Source organism: Oncorhynchus mykiss, chromosome 5, assembly GCF_057628025.1.
Source record: "Oncorhynchus mykiss isolate SJ-2025 chromosome 5, ASM5762802v1, whole genome shotgun sequence".
Classification (NCBI taxonomy): domain Eukaryota; kingdom Metazoa; phylum Chordata; class Actinopteri; order Salmoniformes; family Salmonidae; genus Oncorhynchus; species Oncorhynchus mykiss.
This window is the reverse complement of record NC_143026.1, coordinates 51,754,284-51,777,035: the sequence shown is the minus strand read 5'-3', so window position 1 is coordinate 51,777,035 and position 22,752 is coordinate 51,754,284. Positions and strand designations below refer to the sequence as shown.

Here is a 22,752-nt window from a genome sequence, read left to right as displayed (position 1 = left end):
GATGGTCATTGGCTAACTTCAGACGGGCCTGGACATGCGCTGGCTTGAGCAGGGGGACCTTGCGTGTGCTGCAGGATTTTAATCCATGACGGCGTAGTGTGTTACTAATGGTTTTCTTTGAGACTGTGGTCCCAGCTCTCTTCAGGTCATTGACCAGGTCCTGTCGTGTAGTTCTGGGCTGATCCCTCACCTTCCTCGTGATCATTGATGCCCCACGAGGTGAGATCTTGCATGGAGCCCCAGACCGAGGGTGATTGACCGTCATCTTGAACTTCTTCCATTTTCTAATAATTGCGCCAACAGTTGTTGCCTTCTCACCAAGCTGCTTGCCTATTGTCCTGTAGCCCATCCCAGCCTTGTGCAGGTCTACAATTTTATCCCTTACATGTCCTTACACAGCTCTCTGGTCTTGGCCATTGTGGAGAGGTTGTAGTCTGTTTGATTGAGTGTATGGACAGGTGTCTTTTATACAGGTAACGAGTTCAAACAGGTGCAGTTAATATAAAAATGTATTTGATTTACTTGGAGGAATATGGTACATAGGACTAATAGCCCTTTCTTCTTCTTTTCACCAAAGTAGGACATGTCAGCAATTGAAAATACTACATTCTGTTTTTACTCTCTGTCTTCTGTTTGCCAACATGACCAGCGACGAGAGATGCATGTAGGTAAGGCTGTCAAATCCTCTCCTTATGCATGTGGCTCCTGGACATCTTTTGTGTGTGTGTGTGTGTGTGTGTGTGTGTGTGTGTGTGTGTGTGTGTGTGTGTGTGAGAGAGAGATCCCCTCACCAACAGCAGGTGGCATCATTGTAAAGCTATTAGCAGGTTTGGCATAAAAAGTGGGGTTCTACTGGAATTTTCTAGAAAAGTAATTAATGCATTACCCACCAGTTACAAATATAAACTTTATATTGAATGTCACTGACTTTATTTAACAGAGAAATGGAGGATAATTGAATAAGGTAGCAAATGTGCAGGCATCTTCAGTTGAATAACTCTCAGTTACAAATTCAGCATAAGGCTATTTTACAATAAATAAAATCTCAATCTATCACTTCAAAAACAACCCGTGTCAAGGAGTAGGAGTCTTTGAAACATCAACCCCGTCCACTACGGATGATGGCCAGGTCATGCGGTTTTGTGTTTCTGTTTAGGCCTCATTACATTTTTGACACTGACAGCGCTCGTATTGGACCACACCAGTCACCACTCCTACTAGCCAAAGTGAATGCGACGAGATAATGTTGAGCCACTGGCTGTAAGCGGCCGGTGACTTGTGTGTACTGGAAGTGGACTTGGGGGAAGCTGATACCGTATTCGGTTTCCCCCCGGTTCGAGGAAATGGAGATTACGGCGGAGGCTGAAGCCGAGGAACGCAGGTGAGGGACTAGGTGGGGAATCGGCTAACCAAGCTAGCTGTTGTTTGCTAGCTAGCTTAGCAGGCTAGCTCGTTGGGTAACTAACTAGCTACATTAAGGTTGTTCACGAATGAAAACAAGTCTGAAATTGGCCAATGAACTTCAAATGTTGTCCTCAGTTACATGCCATATATAATACTGTCCATGGCAATATGTATTTGCTAACTAGTAACATTAACTAGTGTGTTGACTAAATTAGCTAACGTTAGCTAGCTAACGTGAGTTAGCATTATTAGCTAGTTGACGCTAAACTAACGTTAACTACATATCAAGTTATCTTGCAAACTGGAAGGAAGTGAAATGTTTTTGTGGCTAATTCCCTATTACAGGTGCTGTACAAGAGGGGTATTTATAGAATTCACTGGGAGTGAGCCAGGTGCCCCGCTCTGTCCGACGTGAAAGCGGCTCAAAACAAAAGTGTAATTAAACAATTATAGTAATCAGTAGGATTCTGCGGATTTCCCATACAAAAGCGATTGCTTTTGATTTAAAAAAAATCTCTCCTTCCCAATGAAAACTAGTTTGAAAATGCAAACATTTATAGAATATCTAGTGCGTTTCTGGATGATGCACTATGCTGTCTTGTTGACACCATGACCGTGAGGTGCAGATTGCTGTTCGATTTAAGAAGGGCGCTCCTCCTTTCCTGTTTAGGCCTGATGACGTGACGGCCCATACATAGTACGGTGTAGCCCGGGCTAGATTCATCTAACCCCCTCAGTGATCGAGATACAGTACTGTAGGTGAGTGTCGACATGACCTGGATGATGGGCACTTTGGGGTGGACCCACCGATTTCAATCAATGAAAGAATATTTCAAATAGATAAATTGGCGCTGTACACAATGTTGGATTACTCCATGGAGTAAAAATTGATTCATTTTAATAACGGAGCATCTTCTAAATTCAAACGTACCACCTGCAACTGGACGCAGACATTTTGGAAGAAGATTGGCCGAATCAAGAACTAATATATTATGGACAAGTTTAAGGTTGGTAGAACAGGATCTTAATCTGTGCTACACCAAACAGTACCTAACCTGTAACTCATGAATGGATATCAAAAAACATTTATACCAGATAATGTGATTTAACCAATCTATAATCACTGACAGACCCCTTCAGTAGTCATGAAACAGTGGCACACACTTCAGTAGGTTCATCCTTGACCCCTTCTCCTCCAACCCTGTAACATGAATGAGCCCTGGATGTTTTAAACCTAATTTCTGTCATACTTTGCTGCAGATGAGTAATGTGACGTTTTTAATAAGATACTTCTTACTAGAAAACTAGATCTTCCTAAAATATCCCTTCTGGTATTGTTCTTCATTGTTCCTCATTTCTCAAGACTATTTTCCCAAGTGTGTGGGGGAGAGAGTGTGTCAGCATTGAGTTCCAGCTAGCTGCTGATTTTAAGGAAAAATGAGTAAGTCCTAGGTATGAGCTCTGTTGGTCAAAGGGATTTCGTGCTCAGACATTTTTTTTCCCCCTCAACATCAAATAGGCTACTTTAAGGCATAGATTCACTTTTAATTTTGCTGCTATCTCAATGCAAGCAGAAAGTGAAACACACTTCTATTCACTTACCCAGAACCACAATATGTTAATTATTTGTACTCAATACTGTTGTTTTAAAGAGTTTGCCATTATGTCTATTGGAGGTTGTAGCCCACATCACCTTTGCCAAGGCTATATTGGCTAGGCCTAGTGTCTTACCTACGGTGCATTCGGAAAGTATTCAGACCCCTTGAATTATCATATTTTGTTACGTTACAGCCCATTTCTAAAATGTATTACATTGTTTTTGTTCATTAATCTACACACAATACCCCAAAGTGACAAAGCAAAAGCAGTTTTTTCTGAAATAGGTATTCAGATCCTTTACTCAGTACTTTGTTGAAGCACCTTTGGCAGTGATTACAGCCTCGAGTTCTCTTGGGTATGACGCTACAAGCTTGGCACACCTGTATTTGGGGAGTTTCTCCCATTAGTCTCTGCAGATCCTCTCAAGCTCTGTCAGGTTGGATGTGGAGCGTCACTGCACAGCTATTTTCAGGTCTCTCCAGAGATGTTCGATCGGCGGGTTGAAGTCCGGACTCTGGCTGGGCCATTCCGAGACACTCCTGCGTTGTCCTGTTGGAAGGTGAACCTTCGCCCCGGTCTGAGGTCCTGAGCAGGTTATCATCAAGGAACTCTGTACTTTTCTCCGTTCATCTTTGCCTCGATCATCAGTCCCCGCCACTGTAAAACATCACCCACAGCATGATGCTGCCACCACCGTGCTTCACTGTAGCGATGGTGCCAGGTTTCCTCCCGATGTGACACTTGGCATTCAGGCCAAAGAGTAAAATCTTGGTTTCATTAGGCCAGAGCGTCTTGTTTCTCATGGTCTGAGACTCTTTAGGTGCCTTTTGGCAAACTCCAAGCGGCCTGTCATGTGCCTTTTACTGAGGAGTGGCTTCAGTCTGGCCAGTCTACCACAAAGGCCTGATTGGTGGAGCGCTGCAGAGATGGTTGTCTTTCTGGAAGGTTCTCCCATCTCCACAGAGGAACTCTAGAGCTCTGTCAGAGTGACCATCAGATTCTTAGTCACCTCATTGACCAAGACCCTTCTACAATGATCGCTCAATTTTGCCTGGGTCGGCCAGCTCTAGGAAGAATCTTGGTGGTTCCAAACCTCTTCCATTTAAGAATGATGGATGCCACTGTGTTCTTGGGGATCTTCAATTCTGCAGAAATGTTTTGGTACCCTTCCCCAGATCTGTGCCTTGACACAATCCTGTCTCGGCGCTCTACGGACAGTTCCTTCGACCTCATGGCTTGGTTTTTGCTCTGACATGCACTGTCTACTATGGGACCTTATATAGACAGGTGTGTCCCTTTCCAAATCACGTCCAATCAAATGAATTTACCGCAGGTGGACTCCAATAAAGTTGTAGAAACATCTCAAGGATGATCAATGGAAACAGGATTCACCTGATCTCAATTTCTAGTCTCATAGCGACGGGTCTGAATACTTATCTAAATAAGGTATATTTTGTTATATTTAATAAATGTGCTAACATTTCTAAAAACCTGTTTTCCCTTTGTCATTATGGGGTGTTGTGTGTAGATTTCCATTTCATTGGGTGCTGTATATGCAGTGCACAGCCAGTCGTTTTTAGTCACAATGGTTCATTCGGGGTCATTGCGCAGTAGTTTGTTTGTTATGGCAGATTCTTACTGTGTGATTTCTTCTCAGTCAGTCAATGCTGGTTTTTCTTCTCAACTGTCTACAATGTTTGGGTGAGGCACAAGTTCAGTCAAGCCTATATACCTACCTCTTCACACTCTTCCTCCATTCTCTCCCTCCCTTCTTTCCAGGAGGGAACACTGGAAGCTGCTCTCCAGTCTAAAGACCACGGTGGAGGGCCTGGTGTCCACCAACAACCCTAATGTGTGGTCTCGCTATGGGGGTCTACAGCGGCTGCACAAGGACATGAACCACATCCTCAGCCATGGCCTCAAGCACGAGCAGGTCAGGCCTCATGAACAACTACTCCTTTACTTACTCTTAACTCTTTTACACTATCATTTGTGCTTTCGAAAAAGGAAATAATAAGGCCTTATTATTTGGCTGTTTTTCAGCCTCTTTATTTAAATGCACTTATATTATTGACCTTGGCCTCTGCTAAGTGGGAGTTCAGCGTTTGTTCCCTGCTGAGAATTAACATTTCATAATTATACTGCTTTATCTCTGAATCGGTTTTCTGATGTTCTGTTTTTATCCTGTCCTGGTAACCCAAATGTATGATGGATAGGGAAAAACTGGTGGAAATGTGGTCATAACAGCACATTGTGGCCTTTCATTGGCCATAAGTAGGGCAATGCCATTGTACTGTAGTAAACGCCGGTTTTGTGTTGCAGGTGTACTACAAGCAGAAAGACTACTGGCCCTTTGTGTGTTGTGTCCGCTACATCAGCCCTCACCTGGCCTCACATGTAGAACAGGTATTGTACTCTAGCTATCTCTTTACAATGATTCATCATCCCGTGTATATGATGGTGGAGCCAGTACAGTTTGTTGTGACCACAGACATTGGTTGAATCCCAAACGGCACCCTATTTCCTACATAGTGGACTACTGTTGACCAGAGCCTAGTGCTGAGCAATTAGTGCTTTTTAAAGTCGGTTTGTCTCGGTTATTAAAAAATAACCGTGATGGTTTGAGGGCCAGATTGGGAATTTAGCCAGGACACCGGGGTTAACACCCCTACGATAAGTGCCATGGGATCTTTTAATGACCTCAGAGAGTCAGGACACTAGTTTAACGTTCCATCCGAAAGATAGCACCCTACACAGGGCATTGGGATATTTTTTTAGACCAGAGGAAAGAGTGCCTCCTACTGGCCCTCCAACACCATTTCCAGCAGCATCTGGTCTCCCATCCAGGGACTGACCAGGACCAACCCTGCTTAGCTTCAGAAGCAAACCAGCAGTGGTATGCAGGGTGGTATGCTGCTGGCTACATAGTAGCTGCATAAGTATTCTGCAGAGCTGTCTGACAAAATCGTTTGACTAGTTCTTCAAAGTAAATAAGGCATACATTCAAGACTGCTTATTACCAACTACAACTATCAATCAGAGCTACCTCAAGAACTGTCTCTATCCCTCTCATCTTTGTGTTGTTTACAATTCCTCTCTCATGCGGTCTGTGTTAAGGCTATCAGTCTCTATCGAGCCGGGAAGAACAGGCGCAATGAATTATGGTCATTATAGTCGATTACCACGTTTCTTTGCTGAACTAGGGTGAATATTTGCCTAATGAAAACTACAACTCCCTTCAGCCCAGCATCCCACAAAGAAAGTTCTTGACTTAATTTCTCTCGTGAATTATTTCATTTCTTTCTAGATAAACAGCGCGTTGAACTCACAAAAAATGAGCTAATGGAATTAAAGCAATTGAACTGATGTTTTTTATATTTTATGAAGCCCCTTTTACGTTTGCAGTTATCACAAAGTGCTTATACAGAAACCCAGCCTAAAACCCCAAACGGCAAGCAATGCAAATGTAGAAGCACGGTGGCTAGGAAAAACTCCCTAGAAAGGCAGGAAACTAGGAAGAAACCTAAAGAGGAACCAGGCTCTGAGGGGTGGCCAGTCCTCTTTTGGCTGTGCCGGGTGGAGATTATAAGAGTATATGGCTAGATTGTTCTTCAAGATGTTCAAAAATTCATAGATGACCAGCAGGGTCAAATAATAATCAGTGGTTGTAGAGGGCACAACAGGTCAGCACCTCAGGAGTAAATGTTAGTTGGCTTTTCATAGCCGAGCATTCAGAGGTCGAGACAGCAGGTGCAGAGCAGCAGCACGACCAGGTGGACTGGGGACAGCCAGGAGTCATCAGGCCAGGTAGTCCTGAGGCATGGTCCTAGGGCTCCGGTCCTCCGGTCCTCCGGATGGGTGCATACTTAAAGTCACACAGGACACCAGCTATAACAAATCTAGCCCCCCGGCACATAGACTAAATAGCGTTGAAAATAAAGCTATTTTTTGCCGAATGGGTATTTATGCCTAATGTATTTTCTGTGAAAGGAAACTAGTTGCACGCCCCTGATCACTATTGAAAAATTATTGACTTTCAATATAAAAACACAGGTGAAATTATTTAAATGCAGATTTTGGAAGGTCTGTGTTATGAAAATGCAGATTTATGAACACTAACTCGACCCCTTACTATATAGAGAATAGGGTGCCATTTGGGACACAGACATTGTTGTATCTATATAGTTGTGACAACAATACAATGATTAGCCATTGTGTAACCTAATGATAAGTAGTGGTTCTAAGTTGATGCTAAACCTGATCTTAATGGTAGGCTGGCCCACAGTTGACAATGAGTTGAAAAGAGGCAAGGATACGTTTTAGTGAATGAATAAGCACAACTTTTGCACTCTTACCAGGGTAATGCCTCATCAACACCCTTCTCACATGCTACGGTGGTGAAACCCAAATGTCCTTTAACCTTTTAGCCGCTGACCTCTTTCCCGTCTTGTTGATGTGCTAATGTTTTTTGTGCATTCTGCTGTATCTTCAGAAAACTCTCTTGATGATCTCAGCTACCCCCTGTTATATTATCACAGAATGTACAAACAGATCTGGGTGGGTCCAGCTAGCCAGCCACAGGTTCACCTGTTTATGTAGTGGTCATCTCTCTCACCATCTCTTTTCTCTTTCTGTATTTTTCCTCACCCTTCCCCTCCCATCCCTTGCCCTCTCCCCCTGACTCTCTCTCCCATACACTCCTCCTTCAATCTCCCCTATCCCTCCCCCCTCCGCTCTCTCTTTCTCTCCCTCTACCCTCACTTCTCTCCCTCCTCACTCCCTCCCCTTTCTGGGCCCTGTAGTTCAGTAAGCTGGAGCCCGTGCTAAACAGGGGTGTACAGAGTGTTGGGGAAGGCTACAAGGCCGAGCGCTGGCTATTGCACAGCCTTCAGGTCCATCTGCTCTCCGCCCAGCTCAGACCCCTGCTCAAACACCAGGAACACACCCGCAAGTACTACAACGGTAAGGCTGCGTGTGAGTGTGTGTGCCCCGGCCAAAACAAGACAACTGTAGTTAAGTTTGTGGAATTGATGAAGGAATTAGGGCTGGCACGGTAATTGTAGGATCATGTAACTGTCGATTCTGGATGAAAATAAAATCATTCAAAAATTCATAACCGTTTCATTTTTTTTGTTGTTGCTATTCAAACGAAAACAAAACGTCATCCAAAATTCCATGACCATCATAGATAGCCCTAGAATGAATCAATGTTTTGGGCCTGTGATATCGATTGGACTGTGTCTGTGGTATTGCTTTGTCCTATTGACCTTATCTTGACTTTCTCCCTTTCTCGGTCAGTTGCTCTCTCTGTCTCACGCCTCTCCCCCTTCTCTCTTTTTCTCTGTCTCTCAGAGGATGCTTTTCTCCTAAAAGAGCCCCATGTGACGGCCATGTTTCAGTATCTGGAGGCCGTGGAGCAGAACAACCCCCGTTTGCTTGCACTCGTTGACACTGTCAAGGTGGGCACCTCTCATACGCAAGTGCGCGCGCACACACACACACACACACACCAATCATACTCTCTCTCTGTCTGTACATCTTGGTGCCTTAAGTTCCTGTCCCTGATATCCACTTACGCATTAGTGGAGGACCTCTCTCCCTCCATCTCTCTATTTGTCTTCTCTTTTCTGATACAGCTCAACCATGCCTTACACATAAATTCTCTTGCGATGTTTTTTTTCTTCTTTCCCCTTGTTTTTACTATACCTAATTGCCTGTGCCTGTATTGATCTCTTACCATTTATCTTACTGTACCTCTCTTTCACACTCGAATTTGTCTCTAATCCTCCCCCTCTGTTTTTCTCCTTCTTTCTCAGCTGTCCACTCTGAAGGGCCCTCCGTGTGTGGGAGGCCGGTTGAAGAGCCAGAGTCTGTGTGAGCTGCCTGGGGCCGGGGGAGGCTGGAGGGCCGGGCTGGGCAAGAGCCAGGGGCCCCCCAGGGAAGAGCTCAACTGCAGGCTCACCACCTCCCAGTGCTCCCTCTCCCACCGAGACAGTGGACACACACTAAACAGCATAAACACAGGGGTCATCTCAGAGAGGAACTCGGGTGAGGAGAGAGAGAGAGAGAGAGAGAGAGAGAGACGGTCGGCCACATTAGAGAGCAACACAGGTGAGGATAGAGGGAACATGGGACGAAGAGCAACACCAACACAGATCAGGAGATATGGAGGAAAGCAGAGGGATTGAGTGTAAGGAAGGTAGACGGGAAAGAAAGGAGAGGAGTAATAAATTAAACACAGATTAAAGTAGAGGTGGATGACCTGTAGGGTAGAATTTCAGAGGGAGGATATAGGGATGGAGAGGAACAGCATTGTGAATGGAGGTTAGGCAGGACATGTGCCTCCTGTTATCGCATTATCATTTCAGAAGGTCAAGGTCCACAATAAGTCACAATAGCTGAATTCACTACAGTGCTTGTGACCGCCGTGAGCCTACACGGGCCTGATTTGTAAATGGAGATATGGTTTATTGGCGATTGTAAGGAGAAGGATTCACTAAAACTCCTCTATCTGCCTCATCTCTCATTTGGTGTGTCTGATAGAAACATTCAAAAGGTTGAAGATGGATATGGGAAGTATAGAAGTGACACTAAGTATTATTTCTGCTCTGTTATTTTACAGTTCTAGTTGAAAGTCTCAGAAAATGTCAGCGACCTTCTATAAGCTGCTTCCCTTGATGCCTAAATTCCCTAGTATTTGCTTTTGAGGTCACTGAGTCTACACCGACTTGATTGTGTAAGGAGATGCGATTTGAATAAAACATTGATGAAGTTTCTTCAAAAAAGCACTGACTGAAACTCTCTTCTTGTTCCCCCTCTACAGACTCCATTCCGTCAGCCAGTGCCCCGGGGGCCCCTTGGGGGTGCGTGTCAGGGTCCGGGGGGGAGGGCGAGAGGGGTGTGACTCCTCCCCGCCCCTCGGCAGCTGTCCCCCACATCGCCCTGACCGAGCCCGCCTCCCCAGGCCCTGCCCACTCAGACACCCTAGACTCTGGCGAGGGCGACGACGGCCCAGAATACCTGGCCATCGGTAACCTGGTGCAACGCTGCAATCGCCGTGACTCCGAGAGCTCCACCCCCATCAGCGAGCCCAGCAGGAATCCCGGCGGGGGTGGCGCATCAGGTGGCGAGGTTCAGGTCCAGCCCCCTAGGCGGAGCTCCCTGACTGTGGTCCCGCCTCCCGCGCCGCGAAGGTCATCCTTCTCGGAGGGACAGAGGGGGCAGGGTCGCGGGGGCAGCAGGGGGCATATCCGCTCGATGTCTGACATGGGGATCAACCACAAACATAGACATGGTGGGTGTGTGTGTTTGTTTGCGTGTGTGTGTAGCAGGTGAGAGGCTGTTTGCTGAGCGTGAGTGCAAACCAATACGTGTATGTTTCTTTGAATTTTTATTTCAAATAAGTAATTGAAGGTTAATGGCTGCAAGACTAGTGTTTGTATAAGAGTGTGTGTATGCAGCAGGTTAGCGCCTGGGAGAGAGAGAGTGTGTAGGTGCAGTTCTATGTGGCGTGGACCACATCCAGCACATTTGTCTTTCTCGGTTGCCATTTACCACAGTGATTTTTCCTTTTCCTCTATTTTCTCACTGCTAACCTCCTCTCTCTGTCTCTGTCTGCGTGAAGGAGGGGGCCACAGGAAAATCACCATTATAATAGAGGACCCTGTAGCAGGTTGGCAGTGCAGTTCTTCTGTGCTCCGTCTCTTCCTCTCTCATCCCCCTTTCCCTGCATGATAATTCCCTACTTCCCCTTCTCTTATCTCTGGCCTTGCTTTTGGTTCCTCATTTGTGCTGTTCTGTTTTTGGTTGTTTGGTTGATTTTAGGTCGAACCAAGGTCACTCAAGACCCTAGGTCTTTGATTAATGTTTGGCTGGTTTTAGGTGAAACCAAAATCAAGACTGTAGGCCAAAACAGCTTGCCATGTTCATTCATTGTGTTGGATAAGGTTTGAATACACGCTACTTTCATTACATTGTGATGTTTTAATGTTGTTTTTTTTGGTCTTTCATTGATTTTACTATTCTTTTTAACATTTTTACAAATGTTACCTTTTATCTGTTTTTTTTCTAAGGTCAGTATATAACTTAAATGTATTAGTTGCTTATGTGGTGAGAATCACTGTCAGCAGTCGTAAGTGTATTATCACAATATTCGCCTTGAATTTGCAGTTGGAAAGGAGACTGTTTAGTACTTCATATTTGATCTATTTTTTTATTTATTTTTTACCCTGATGTCATTTACCTAGCTGATAACAAAACATTGATGTGTTCATTGATACATTTACTTTCGATAGATCCTTTGTGGGCGTCTGACTGAGCATATCTCAAAATGGATATTTAAAGTTGAAATTTCAAGCTACTACGACACTGTTCATTTCAGTCTGTTTCTGCTTTCACCAACTTTAGCACAAATGTTGAATACAGAAAACATCTGGTAACCAGGCTAGTTGGCCCTGATCTGACACTGGTCTTCCTTCATTTTTGTGGTCAATCTAACATCAGCTGTGTGTTCTGTTTGTCAGAATCGTTGGTTGGAGTGGACTGCTGTGTCAAGGCCTACAGCCCCTTCTCCCCTGTCATCAGTGATGTCAGCACACCCAGCTCCCTCTATATGGAGTCAAGTGAGTACACTGGTTCAAACATGACTACCTAGCTGGAAAAATACATGTAATTGTCAATGTCCATCACCTTACCTGAGGTATATATTCCTGTGACACCAATACTAATCAACATACAGTGTTTGAGGCTTGTCTTTGCTGAAAATGTGTGGGTGTGTGTGTCTCTGCATGTGTGTATTGTCTCTCTGCAGATGGCTCCCAGTACAGCAGTGTTCCAGACGGCATGTTCCGGAAGCCGTCAGAGGGCCAGAGCCTCATCAGCTACCTATCGGAGCAGGACTTTGGCAGCTGTGCTGACCTGGAGAAGGTGAGCCTGGGGGAGGGTTCATAATCCCACATCATCTGACCCCTGACCTTTGAGAGATTAGAATTGGAACGTCTAAACGTTCCAATTCTCCCGAAGTCTGCACTCGTGCACTTTCCCCACACATTTTAAAGCATTGGATTTGTGTACCATAATTTCTTACCCCAGAACTTGCCTTTTAAAGGAAATGTATGAGTGCACACTAAGGACAGAAAGTTAGAGAATAGGGAGAGTTATGACCTAATTGGATGGGTATCATTTAGGAGACCCTTACACTCACCTCTCCAACTGTGTTAAATCAATCATTACCTCATTTTGAAAGTGTTACAGCAAGGCCTCACTCTCCCCCCGCCCATCTGCGTGTCTCATTCCAGGAGAATGCCCACTTCAGCATCTCTGAGTCTCTGATTGCCGCCATTGAGCTGATGAAGTGCAACCTGCGGCGGCGGGAGGAGGAGGAGGATGGCGACGACAGCGACTCAGAGATCCAGCAGTTAAAACAGAAGATCCGCCTGCGCAGGCTGCAGATCCGACGCACCTGCCTGCTGCCCTCACAGCACTGTAAGAGCTTACGCATGGCCGGACATACACATGCACGGATGCATGCACAAACAAACAACAACTCCCAACTTAGTCCCCATGTCGTAATTTTGCTGCTATTGATTATTGAGTCTCCCTTCCTCCAGTGTTCCACTCCACAGACAGCGGAGGCTCCTGCAGAAGCTCCCAGGATTCCTTTCACATGTCCGACTCAGGCTCTGCCGAGGAGGTGGAGGAGTGTGAGCTGAGAGGTAGAGAGAGGGAACGAGGGCACCTTAGGAAGGATTGTGGACTTGGATGGAAGGGTTTATATTATATACACATCATGCAAGCTTTGTGTGCCATAAGTTCACAACCTCATTGTCATATCCCACATATCATTCATCCACCCACCATGGCTGGAAACAGCTCCCATTTTTAATGGTATTCATTAACATTGCTCTCTGGACTGTTGAGGCAAGGTAGCTAGGTCTTTGGTGTGTGTGTGTGTGTTTGTTTGTTTGTTTGCCTGTGTGTTCTAAAAGTAGCCTTCATGCGTGTGTATGTGTGTGACTACTTCCTCCTGTTTATGTGTGGGTATACACAGTACTACTGTGTGTAGTCATAGTGCATTTGGACCCCTTGACTTTTTCTACATTTTGTTATGTTACAGCCTTATTCTGAAATTGGTGACATTTAAAAAAAAAAAATATCCATCTACACACAATACCCCATAGAGACAAAGCAAATACAGGTTTCTATAAATTTTTGCAAATGTATTAAAATATATTTTTTACTTTTTACTATACTTTTTTTACTTAAGTATTCATACTCTTTGCTATGAGTCTCGAAATTGAGCTCTGTTGCATCCTGTTTCCATTGATCATCCTTGAGATGTTTCCACAACTTGATTGGAGTCCATTTGTGGTAAATTCAATTGATTAGACATGATAAGGTCTCACAGTTGACAGTGCATGTCAGAGCAAAAACCAAGCCATGAGGTCGAAGGAATTGTAGAGCTCCGAGACAGGATTGTGTCGAGGCACAGATCTGGGGAAGGGTACCAAAAAATGTCTGCAGCATTGAAGAACCGCAAGAACACAGTGGCCTCCATCATTCTTAAATGGAAGAAGTTTGGAACCACCAAGACTTCCTAGAGCTGGCCGCCCGGCCAAACTGAGCAATCGGGGTAGATTCTCTGGTCTGATGAAACCAAGATTGAACTCTTTGGCCTGAATGCCAAGCGTCACATCTGGAGGAGACTTGGCACCGTCTCTACGTTGAAGCATGGTGGTGGTGGCATCATGCTGTTTATCAGAGGCAGGGACTGGAAGGCTAGTCAGGATCGAGCGAAAGCTGAACGGAGCAAAGTACAGAGAGATCTTTGATGAAACCTGCTCCAGAGCGCTCAGGACCTCAGACCAGGGCAAAGGTTCACCTTCCAACAGGACAATGACCCGAAGCACATAGCAAAGACAGTGCAGGAGTGACTTCAGCACAAGTCTCTGAATGTCCTCGAGTACCCCAGCTAGAGCCTGGACTTGAACCCGATCGAACATCTCTGGTGAGACCTGAAAATAGCTGTGCAGCGACGCCAAAGCTTGTAGCGACTCAAGACTTGAGGCTGGAATCGCTGCCAAAGGTGCTTCAGGCCCCCATTAACATTGACTGGGCTGTTGTGGAGCGGGTCGAGAGTTTCAAGTTCCTTGGAGTCCACATCGCCTACAAACTATCATGGTCTAAACATACCAAGACAGTTATGAAGAGGGCACGACAAAACCTTTTCCCCCTCAGGAGACTGAAAAGATTTGGCATGGGCCCCCAGATCCTCAAAAGGTTCTACAGCTGCACCATTGAGTGCATCCTGACCGGTTGCATCACTGGCTGGTATGGCAACTGCTCGGCATCTGACCGTAAGGCGCTACAGAGGGTAGTGCGAACGGCCCAGTACATCACTGGGGCCAAGCTTCCTGCCATCCAGGACCTATTTAATAGGCGGTGTCAGAGGAAAGGCCATAAAATTGTCAGACACTCCAGTCAACAAAGTCATAGACTATTTTCTCTGCTACCGCACGGCAAGTGGTGCCAGAGCGCCAAGTCTAGGACCAAAAGGCTCCTCAACAGCTTCTACCCCCAAGCCATTAGACTCCTGAACAATTCATAACCCCCCCCCCCCTTGTACACTGCTGCTACTCGCTGTTTGTTACCTATGCATAGTCACTCAACTAGCCTGTACCCCTCCACACTGACTCGGTGCCCCCTGTATATATCCTCGTTATTCTTATTGTGTTACTTTTTATTATTACTTTTTATTTGAGCATATTTGGTAAATATTTTCTTCTTGAACTGCGCTGTTGGTTAAGGACTTGTAAGTAAGCATTTCACAGTAAAGTCTACGCTTGTTGTATTTGGCACATGTTGTATTTGGCGCAAGTTTGATTTGATTCAACAAAATACTGGTAAAGGGTCTGAATACTTATGTAAATGTGACATTTGCAAACATTTCTAAAAACCTGTTTTTGCTAAGTCATTATGGGGTATTGTGTGTAGGTTGATGAGGAACAAAAACAATAATCAATTTTAGAGGCTGTAACAAAATGTAGAAAAAGTCCAGGGTTGTGAATACTTTCCAAATGCACTGTATATGTGGTTGTGTGGGGCCAGTGCTGAGTGTAGTCTCTGTCTCTCAGATGGCTGTGAGGGCCAGTCCCTGATGGCGGTGTCAAGAAGCGGCCTTTCCCTGTCGCTCGCCTCCCTCTTCTCAGGTATCTGATCTAGTGTGGGGGACAAGGGACAGGGCTAGCGGGGCACGAGAACTACGGATGTGGAAGGCTGGACAAATGTAGCTGGATTCCATGGCTCTTTCTCAATGAATCTTTCTTCGATTCCTCCCGTCCTATTCTCAACTGTATTGAAGGAGGAGGTTCAAGGTCCCTCCCCTCTGACCTTCTCCAATGTGTTTTGAGGAGGAGGTGGCGTGGAGAGAGGAAGCGAGGAATTGTGTGAAGATGAATCGAGGAAGAACTCTTACCTAAACAATTATTTCCCCTTATTCTCTGCCTTTGAGTGATTTGATGTTCACTGTTAGCATCATATGGACTCTTGAGCTTTCAGTTTAATTTGGTATCATTTCTACCAGATTGGTGCCCATTGTACAAGAGGGAAAATGTTTTCAGTTTGGAATCCAGCTAGTTGCTGGCCTGGCTTGTGCTTTATGGTGCTTTTGCTGCTCCAGAGTTAGGGAGACCGACGATGAGTGTGAGTGTATATACATCTATGGTTTGATGGGGGTTAGGGTCTTTAGTAGACTAGTACATTTGCGGTCAGCAGTGTATAGCTACTGCTGCTATTGGGCATTAATTCATCCATCCATCCATTGATTCACTTGACAATTAATTTAGGCTTTATGTGTGCATGAGATGGCATCACTGATGTGTTCGTACTCAATATGATCTCACTGCTTTTGAGTTCCCCCTAAAAACAGGAACTACTTAATATTAATTCCACCTTGCCAATTTGCCTATTTCTAGCATGCTGCAGTGGTAGCAAAGAAATAGTCTGGCTTGCATTAAAAGAAACATCAGATATTACACGTGTGAGACTAGACTTAACGGCTTAATGGACTGTGAACAAAATGACTCCCACAGTCTTATTATATATAAGTATAGCAGTTAATAAGATGATAATTCATTTGTGTGTGTGATGCTGCTGCGTAGTATGCTTTCATAAGAAAAAGCATACTTGCTGATTATGTCATTTGTTGCAGCCTAACATTCTAATCTAGCATCCCTTTGGCATATCGTTGTTTTGAATCTTGCCAAAATTGCTTTGGATTTGCATCGACTGCACAAATCCACATATGAACATATTCTGAAATGGACAAAAAAAATGTTTTAGACTGAACCCCTGGACTATATTTGTCAGAAACTGGGTTGTGGATTTGGGATTGGGTCATTGTCTGCTGGCCTGCCTGTCAATGACATATATTGAATATGCTAGTTCTTTCATCCCCTAGCCTAGTGATCCATAATACCCTAGTTTCCATGAGATTTTCCAGAGGCTTATAGCTCTTTATCAGATTAATGTTCTTTGAAATCCCTCGTGTTTTCAACTATCCAAGGCTTTCTGACTCCAATGTCCCAAAATATTCTGCCCAAAATCTCTCACCAGCAGCACACTAATATGACTCCTTTTAAAAGTCCCTATGTGAACTCTCTGCCACACATTTAATGTCTGATGCTTTTGTGCCTTCTATAGGACGTGTCATATCTAGGACAAATTAGTTTTCTCCTGAAACACCACCCTCAAATTTTAGCTGTAAATGTTTTTATTTGTGATTGTCTGAATTTGATGCCTTCCTTTAGAACCAAATTTTGCTCGGTAGTGTGATTGATGTGCTTTAAAGGAACTGAGCCTAATCTCTCGCTCTCTCTCTCATATATACAGATGCAGACATAAAGCGCAGTGTGACGTCCAGTGGCCGCTCGTTCCTCACCTCAGAGTCTATGTAACAACTGCTCCCCCCCACACACTCACACTCTAGCCTTGTAGATGTAGGCCCAATCCCAACTTGACCCTATGCCCTAGACCCTTTGTCCTAGGCACTTGAGATTTGATAGGTTTAGGCAATTTTGTAACAGCACCAACTTGCCCTCTGAGGATAACATCTCCACAAGTGTATAGGGCATAGTGTCTAGAGATGGATTTGGCCATTGTCTGCTGACCTGCCTGTCCATGTCAATGACATAGGTCATATGCTAGTTCTTTCATCCCCCGAGCCAAGTGATCCATAATAGCCTAGTTTCCACAAATTTTCCAAAGACCTTATAGCTCTTTACCAGATTTATGATCCTCGAAACCTCATGTTTTCAACTAGCCAAGGTTTGCTGACTCCAACATCCCATATTTTTCCACCTGAAATCTATCGCCAATATTGAATATTTTGACATTGATTGCATGTGTGAATCTCCTGCATCTCACCTTGGCCACACCCTTTCTCCTATTGGCCCAATGAAGAATGGTAGTCCGTGGAGTGGGCCGGACGATAGACAGAATGTTTAGGTTTCGATCAAGCCCATATCAAGCACAGAGGTAACTGTAGAAAAAGAAAAGGCATGGTAGTTAGATAGCGGTAGTTAAAATTAGGCTATTGATTGCAGTAGTTGAAATGAAGCTATTGTTCACGGTAGGCTACTTGGAAATTATGCTGTCATTCGCGGTAGTTGAAAATAAAAGGCTATTTTTTGTGGTAGTTGAAATTAGACAATTGTTTGATAGTGTGGCTATAATTTGCACAATTGGAAATTATCTGTTGTTCACAGAAATGTGTTTGGTATATGCTTCTTCACACTTCCTACTCCCTCTCTCAGCTCTCCGTCGTTCCTCCAGTCTAACTCGGCTGAGTCGGTGGCCATGGGGCTGCTCAGGCAGTTTGAGGGCATGCAGCTCCCCGCAGCTTCGGAGCTCGACTGGCTGGTCCCAGAGCAAGACGCACCGCAGAAGGTACTCTCACACAGACACACAAGCATGCAGACACATACATGCATGTATAAACACATACATACAATATCCCCCACACATACACCTACACTCACACAAACTGACCTGTATTCTCCCTCTACCCTTCAGCTCCTGCCCATCCCTGACTCCCTGCCCATCTCTCCTGATGACGGGGAGCATGCTGACATCTACAAGCTGAGGATCCGGGTGCGAGGGAACCTAGAGTGGGCCCCGCCCCGCCCCCAGATAATCTTCAACATCCACCCCACGCCCAAGTGAGTCCTTAACACACACACACGGACTTCTCTCCCCCTTCTTGTTTGCCTCTCCCCCTTTTTATTTGCTTGTTTGTCACTCTAACCCTCCTATGTCTGTCTGTCTCTAACCATCCTCTCTCCCCCCTTTTCACTCTATTAGGAGGAAAATAGTTGTGGCGAAGCAGAACTACCGCTGTGCAGGCTGCGGGACTCGCATAGACCCAGGTACAAACCACATTGAAGGACCCCCCCCCCCCCCCCCCCTGTTATCCTCATCCCACGGTGGTCATTTTGTGTCAAGCCTCACCCCCCTGCCTCACTCTGTTACCACTACTCCCCTTCACCGGACAGACTACATTAAGCGAATGCGCTACTGCGAGTACCTGGGCCGCTACTTCTGCCAGTGTTGCCACGAGAACGCCCAGGCGGTGGTGCCGGGCCACGTGTTGAGGAAGTGGGACTTCAGCAAGTACTACATCAGCAACTTCGCCCGGGACCTGCTGGGCAAGATCGCCGGAGACCCCCTGTTCAACCCCAACGACATCAACAGTGGCCTCTACAAGAAGAACAAAGCCCTGGAGACTGTCCGGGTGAGAGGACTGGACTTTAGCCTGGTTTAGTTTAGTCTAGTTTGATGCTTAGTTTATGCTTATCTTTGGCAGTATTTTATTTTTCTTTAGTTTAGCCTACTCATACAATAAATACAATTTGTTCCGGTTATTGGTTGTGGTTTGAAATGTGTCCTATAAACAAAGTGCATTTGTACTATTCTTCAGGTTTTGAGGGTCCAACTATTCCACATGAAAAACCTATTCAAGACATGCCGCCTAGCTAAAGAGTAAGTTGTGTGCATGCATGCGTGTGCCGCCTCCTGCAATGAATTGTATTGTCGGTATGAGATTCCCTTTCTTTTACATGTGTTACATTCCTCCTAAAGTGTTCTTCCCGTAATTAACTATGTTATTGCTATGAGATGACACTGTCTGCACTGTCAGGTAAAGTATTGCTGGTAGGAATTCCCCTCATTGTGTGTCTTTGCGTTTGACCCATAGCGTGCTGGACCAGTTTGACAGCCTCCCAGGTCACCTGACTGAGGACCTGCACCTGTTCTCCCTCAACGACCTCAGTGCTGTGCGCAACGGAGTGCTGCCCACCCGGCTTCGAGAGCTACTGAAATTGGGTTCCGCGCACGTGGCTGGCTGTGTGGTTAGAATCTGTTGAATTATCCGGAACTACATACTCTTCCTGTTGTCTCTAGTTCACTCTCAATTAATTATATTAACGGCTTGCTAACTATAGATTTTCCTGTAATAGAGACATTCATTGTTATACTGTAATGTACATTTTGAATTGTCATTCTATAATAGAAAATATGAGTGAAATTACTATTTGCACCATGTGTGACAGTGGACTTGAGGGTGTCATAGTGACATTTCCATTCTCAGTGCGTCCCCTTAATGTCAATGTCTCAATTTCCCCTCTCACAGCTCTGTCAGGCCAAGGGTTTTGTGTGCGAGTTCTGCAGCAACGACAAAGACATCATCTTCCCTTTCGAGCTGAACAAGTGCACACGCTGCGAAGGTGAGCTCCCCCCGTATCCAGATTGTCATAAATTCATCCATCCCAGGAAATTCGGTAATACCAGCACTGAACACAAGGGGTGTAATTTTCAATCCAAAAGGTTAGCAATGCTAACAAGCACTTGTAAAATCCCATAGTGCATGCTAGCTAAATGCTAACGAACGGTCTCTGACAAAATATTTGCATGACATCCCAGCTCAGTTATACAAGTAACTAAAAAATGATTCTCAGTTTAGCTGGCAAACATTTAGTTGTAAATTCCATACTGTAACTAGATCACCTGGCGCGTGCTGCACAACAGTCAGTGACTCATGAGGCTCTGTTCTCTCACCGTGACTGGGGACTTGACTGTAAGCTTCATACTGAAAAATTGTAAGACAGGTGAAATGAAGAACGCCTAATAAAATAAATGAAGAACACAATCTACTTCATCTCTTAACATATTGCACAAGTGGGCTGCAGGTATTTACTTAAAAAGGATCTACAAATATTAACATTTATGAAAAAAGTACAACGGTATTGATAAATTCTATGACTATTTCGAAATAACCCGGTATACCGCTCAAGCCTAATCCCAAGACAGGAGAGAGGGAGCAGGGGGAGTGGAAAAGAGTGCGGAAAGGGAAGCTAGTAGTGAGGGAACAGATGACCAAAGCAAAGGGACTGGAGAGGGAGAGATAGGAGAGTCTAAGGATGGGGGGAGAGGAGGATGTTATTCAAAGCTCTCAAACAGAAAGTCTGGCCAAGGCATTTTGGAGTAAGGAGAGGAAGATGAGGAGATAAGAGAAGGAGAAACCAAGGTGGGGATAGGAGTAAATGAGGAAGGAAAGCATGAAACTGAGTAGGTGGAGGACAAAGAATTTGAGGAGAGGCCATGCCTTAAATTTGGCAGAAGCAATCGGGCCTGGGCAGGGTAGGGCCTGAACGTTGCAGGTATGGCTCGGGCTTAAAATTCATGCCCGTGCAGGGCTCTAATAAGGATATGGGTCTATTTCATGTCTACGTAATGGCAGGATGAATTGGAGTGATTGAAGATGTTTATTTTCTTTTGATATGCGCCTACCTGTTCACATTATTATTTAAGCCTCAACTTCTCTGTGTGAATGTGAAATAAACATGTTTGTGAATTTCAGTTGCTTTATAATTTCATTATCGAGGGGAAAATGTAGTAACAAATGTATACAATTGAAGCTTCCACACAGGTGTAACCTGAAATGGTTCAGTCTCATAGCTTGAGAAGCTGTGTGTCTCTCTTTTGAGAATAGGCTTCTCGTTGTTGTGTCTGAACTGGTTTGTGTGGTGCACTGACTTTTGGCAGGTTTCTCTGCATTTCACCACTCCTCTCCTCCCTTCTGCCTTGCCACCCTGACACGCCTCTTCTTTTATAGTCCCATGTCACCCCTTCCCCTCGCTTCAGAGACTGTCATTGGCTATTCTGCCGTGACATCACAGCACCTCAGTCTTATTCCCATTGTGAACAATGTTGTCAAACCGGTTATTAGCGTTGCGGGAGCACTCCCCCATGTTTGCTTAGAGCTGGTTAACAGGTGAGTTATGGGGTGGAACATCAGTCTAGGGACTAGGCTGTTGGCCATATATTTTCTTGCGTCCTTCTACACATCGACAAAACAAAATATTTTTAAACAGGACTCCACCCATGTGTGTTTGTCTCAATCTTTTATGTAGCATTTCAGTGTGGTTGCTTTTGCAATTACATCTTTCTTGTTTTGTCTTGTCTTTCAGAGTGCAAGGCGTGTTTCCACAGCAAATGTTTCCGGGCAGGCAAGGAGTGCCCGCGATGCCAGCGCCTGGCAGAGAGGCGGGAAAGGATGGCACGCAAGAACATGGAGGAGCAGGAGGATAAGGAAGAGGACGAGGGAAGCGGGAGCTAGGATGACGAACTGGACTGGAGAAAGATTTTTTTTTTTTAAAGAGAACAATGATTTTACTGACTGACAGGGACCCTTATTCTTTTAACTTTTCCCTCCATCCCTCTCTTTTCCTTGAAATTGCAGTTTCTGGCTACTGGACGAGCTCTGATTTTTGTTTTTCGTTTGCTTTAGTGAAAGATTCAATTTTTTTCCCTTCACCCAAAGTGACAGGATTCTTGCTTTTGTTTTTTGAATGCATTATCAATATTCAAAATATCATATTATATTCATATATTGGCTTGATTTTTATGGTTTGCTGCTCTGATTCCAAGTGCAGATATCATAATAAAATAGAGTCCTGCCATGTACAGTATGTATAGAAGTGGTAATTTTAAATAGAACAAGGTTCAAGAAGTACTGAAATGTAAGTACTTATTACTCCACCTCCATGTTATGCTATTTTAGCCAACCCTATGTGCCTCTGTCACCAATGTTCTTATACTGGCAAAGATAGCGCCCCATTTGGTTGTTTAAGAGGAGTTGGAATGACAGGTCTTTGGAGGGAGTCTCTCAATCAGTATTGCACAGAGTTGCGAATATTTTAAGATGATGCAGTGGAGACAGCATGTTTGTGCTGCTTTGTGTGCATGTGTAAAAGGTGATATATGCATCTACTAAAAAGGTGTGTGTGTGTGTGTGTGTGTGAGAGAGAGAGAGGTTGTCTCTGTACCTACTGCATCTGTGCAGAAATGTTTTGCACCAGCCTGATCAGGCAATTAAATATATAATTGTTTGTCTTTGTGTAAAATATGAAGTCTTTGTTATTTTTATTGCACTTGTATGTCTGGGGTTAGGGAGGTGGCAAGTCACTCTCGGGCGTATTGCTGATGTTCATCTCACACAAAGCACATAGGTCCTCTAAAATGTGAAAGCCCTTTCTCGCTCTTCTTACTTTGCCTCGTATTGCCAACCTGATTCTGTTTTGCTACATGGATTAAACTTTGGCCTCTTGGGCTGAGGTCCAATGTTCCAAAATGGCATCCTTTCCTCATATTTCCGTCATGATTGCTGTCTTGAATGGGCATGATAAGTTTCCACAG

General features: G+C 44.7%; 1 protein-coding gene across 12 annotated transcripts; it reads left to right on the top strand.

The window, feature by feature from the left end:
* Positions 1-1,084: 1,084 nt before the first annotated feature.
* Positions 1,085-22,460, top strand: LOC110524002 (run domain Beclin-1-interacting and cysteine-rich domain-containing protein). 12 transcript variants are annotated; one of them, XM_021603264.3, is made up of 23 exons: positions 1,108-1,381; positions 2,075-2,163; positions 4,783-4,936; positions 5,326-5,409; positions 7,806-7,965; positions 8,356-8,462; positions 8,820-9,114; positions 9,827-10,297; positions 10,628-10,675; positions 11,526-11,624; positions 11,813-11,928; positions 12,300-12,486; positions 12,612-12,716; positions 15,135-15,209; positions 16,891-16,951; positions 17,814-17,946; positions 18,073-18,218; positions 18,361-18,425; positions 18,552-18,790; positions 18,977-19,038; positions 19,253-19,406; positions 19,688-19,781; positions 21,525-22,460. In XM_021603264.3, the coding sequence occupies exons 3-23, from the start codon at positions 4,898-4,900 to the stop codon at positions 21,671-21,673; spliced, it is 2,889 nt and encodes a 962-aa protein (XP_021458939.2). In that variant the 5' UTR covers positions 1,108-1,381; positions 2,075-2,163; positions 4,783-4,897; the 3' UTR covers positions 21,674-22,460. The 12 variants fall into 12 exon arrangements, with proteins under 12 accessions (XP_021458935.2, XP_021458936.2, XP_090091264.1 ...); XM_090235139.1 differs by having other exon boundaries at positions 1,176-1,381; positions 8,820-9,051; XM_021603261.3 differs by lacking the exon at positions 2,075-2,163 and having other exon boundaries at positions 1,088-1,381; positions 8,820-9,051.
* The last annotated feature ends 292 nt before the right edge of the window (positions 22,461-22,752 follow it).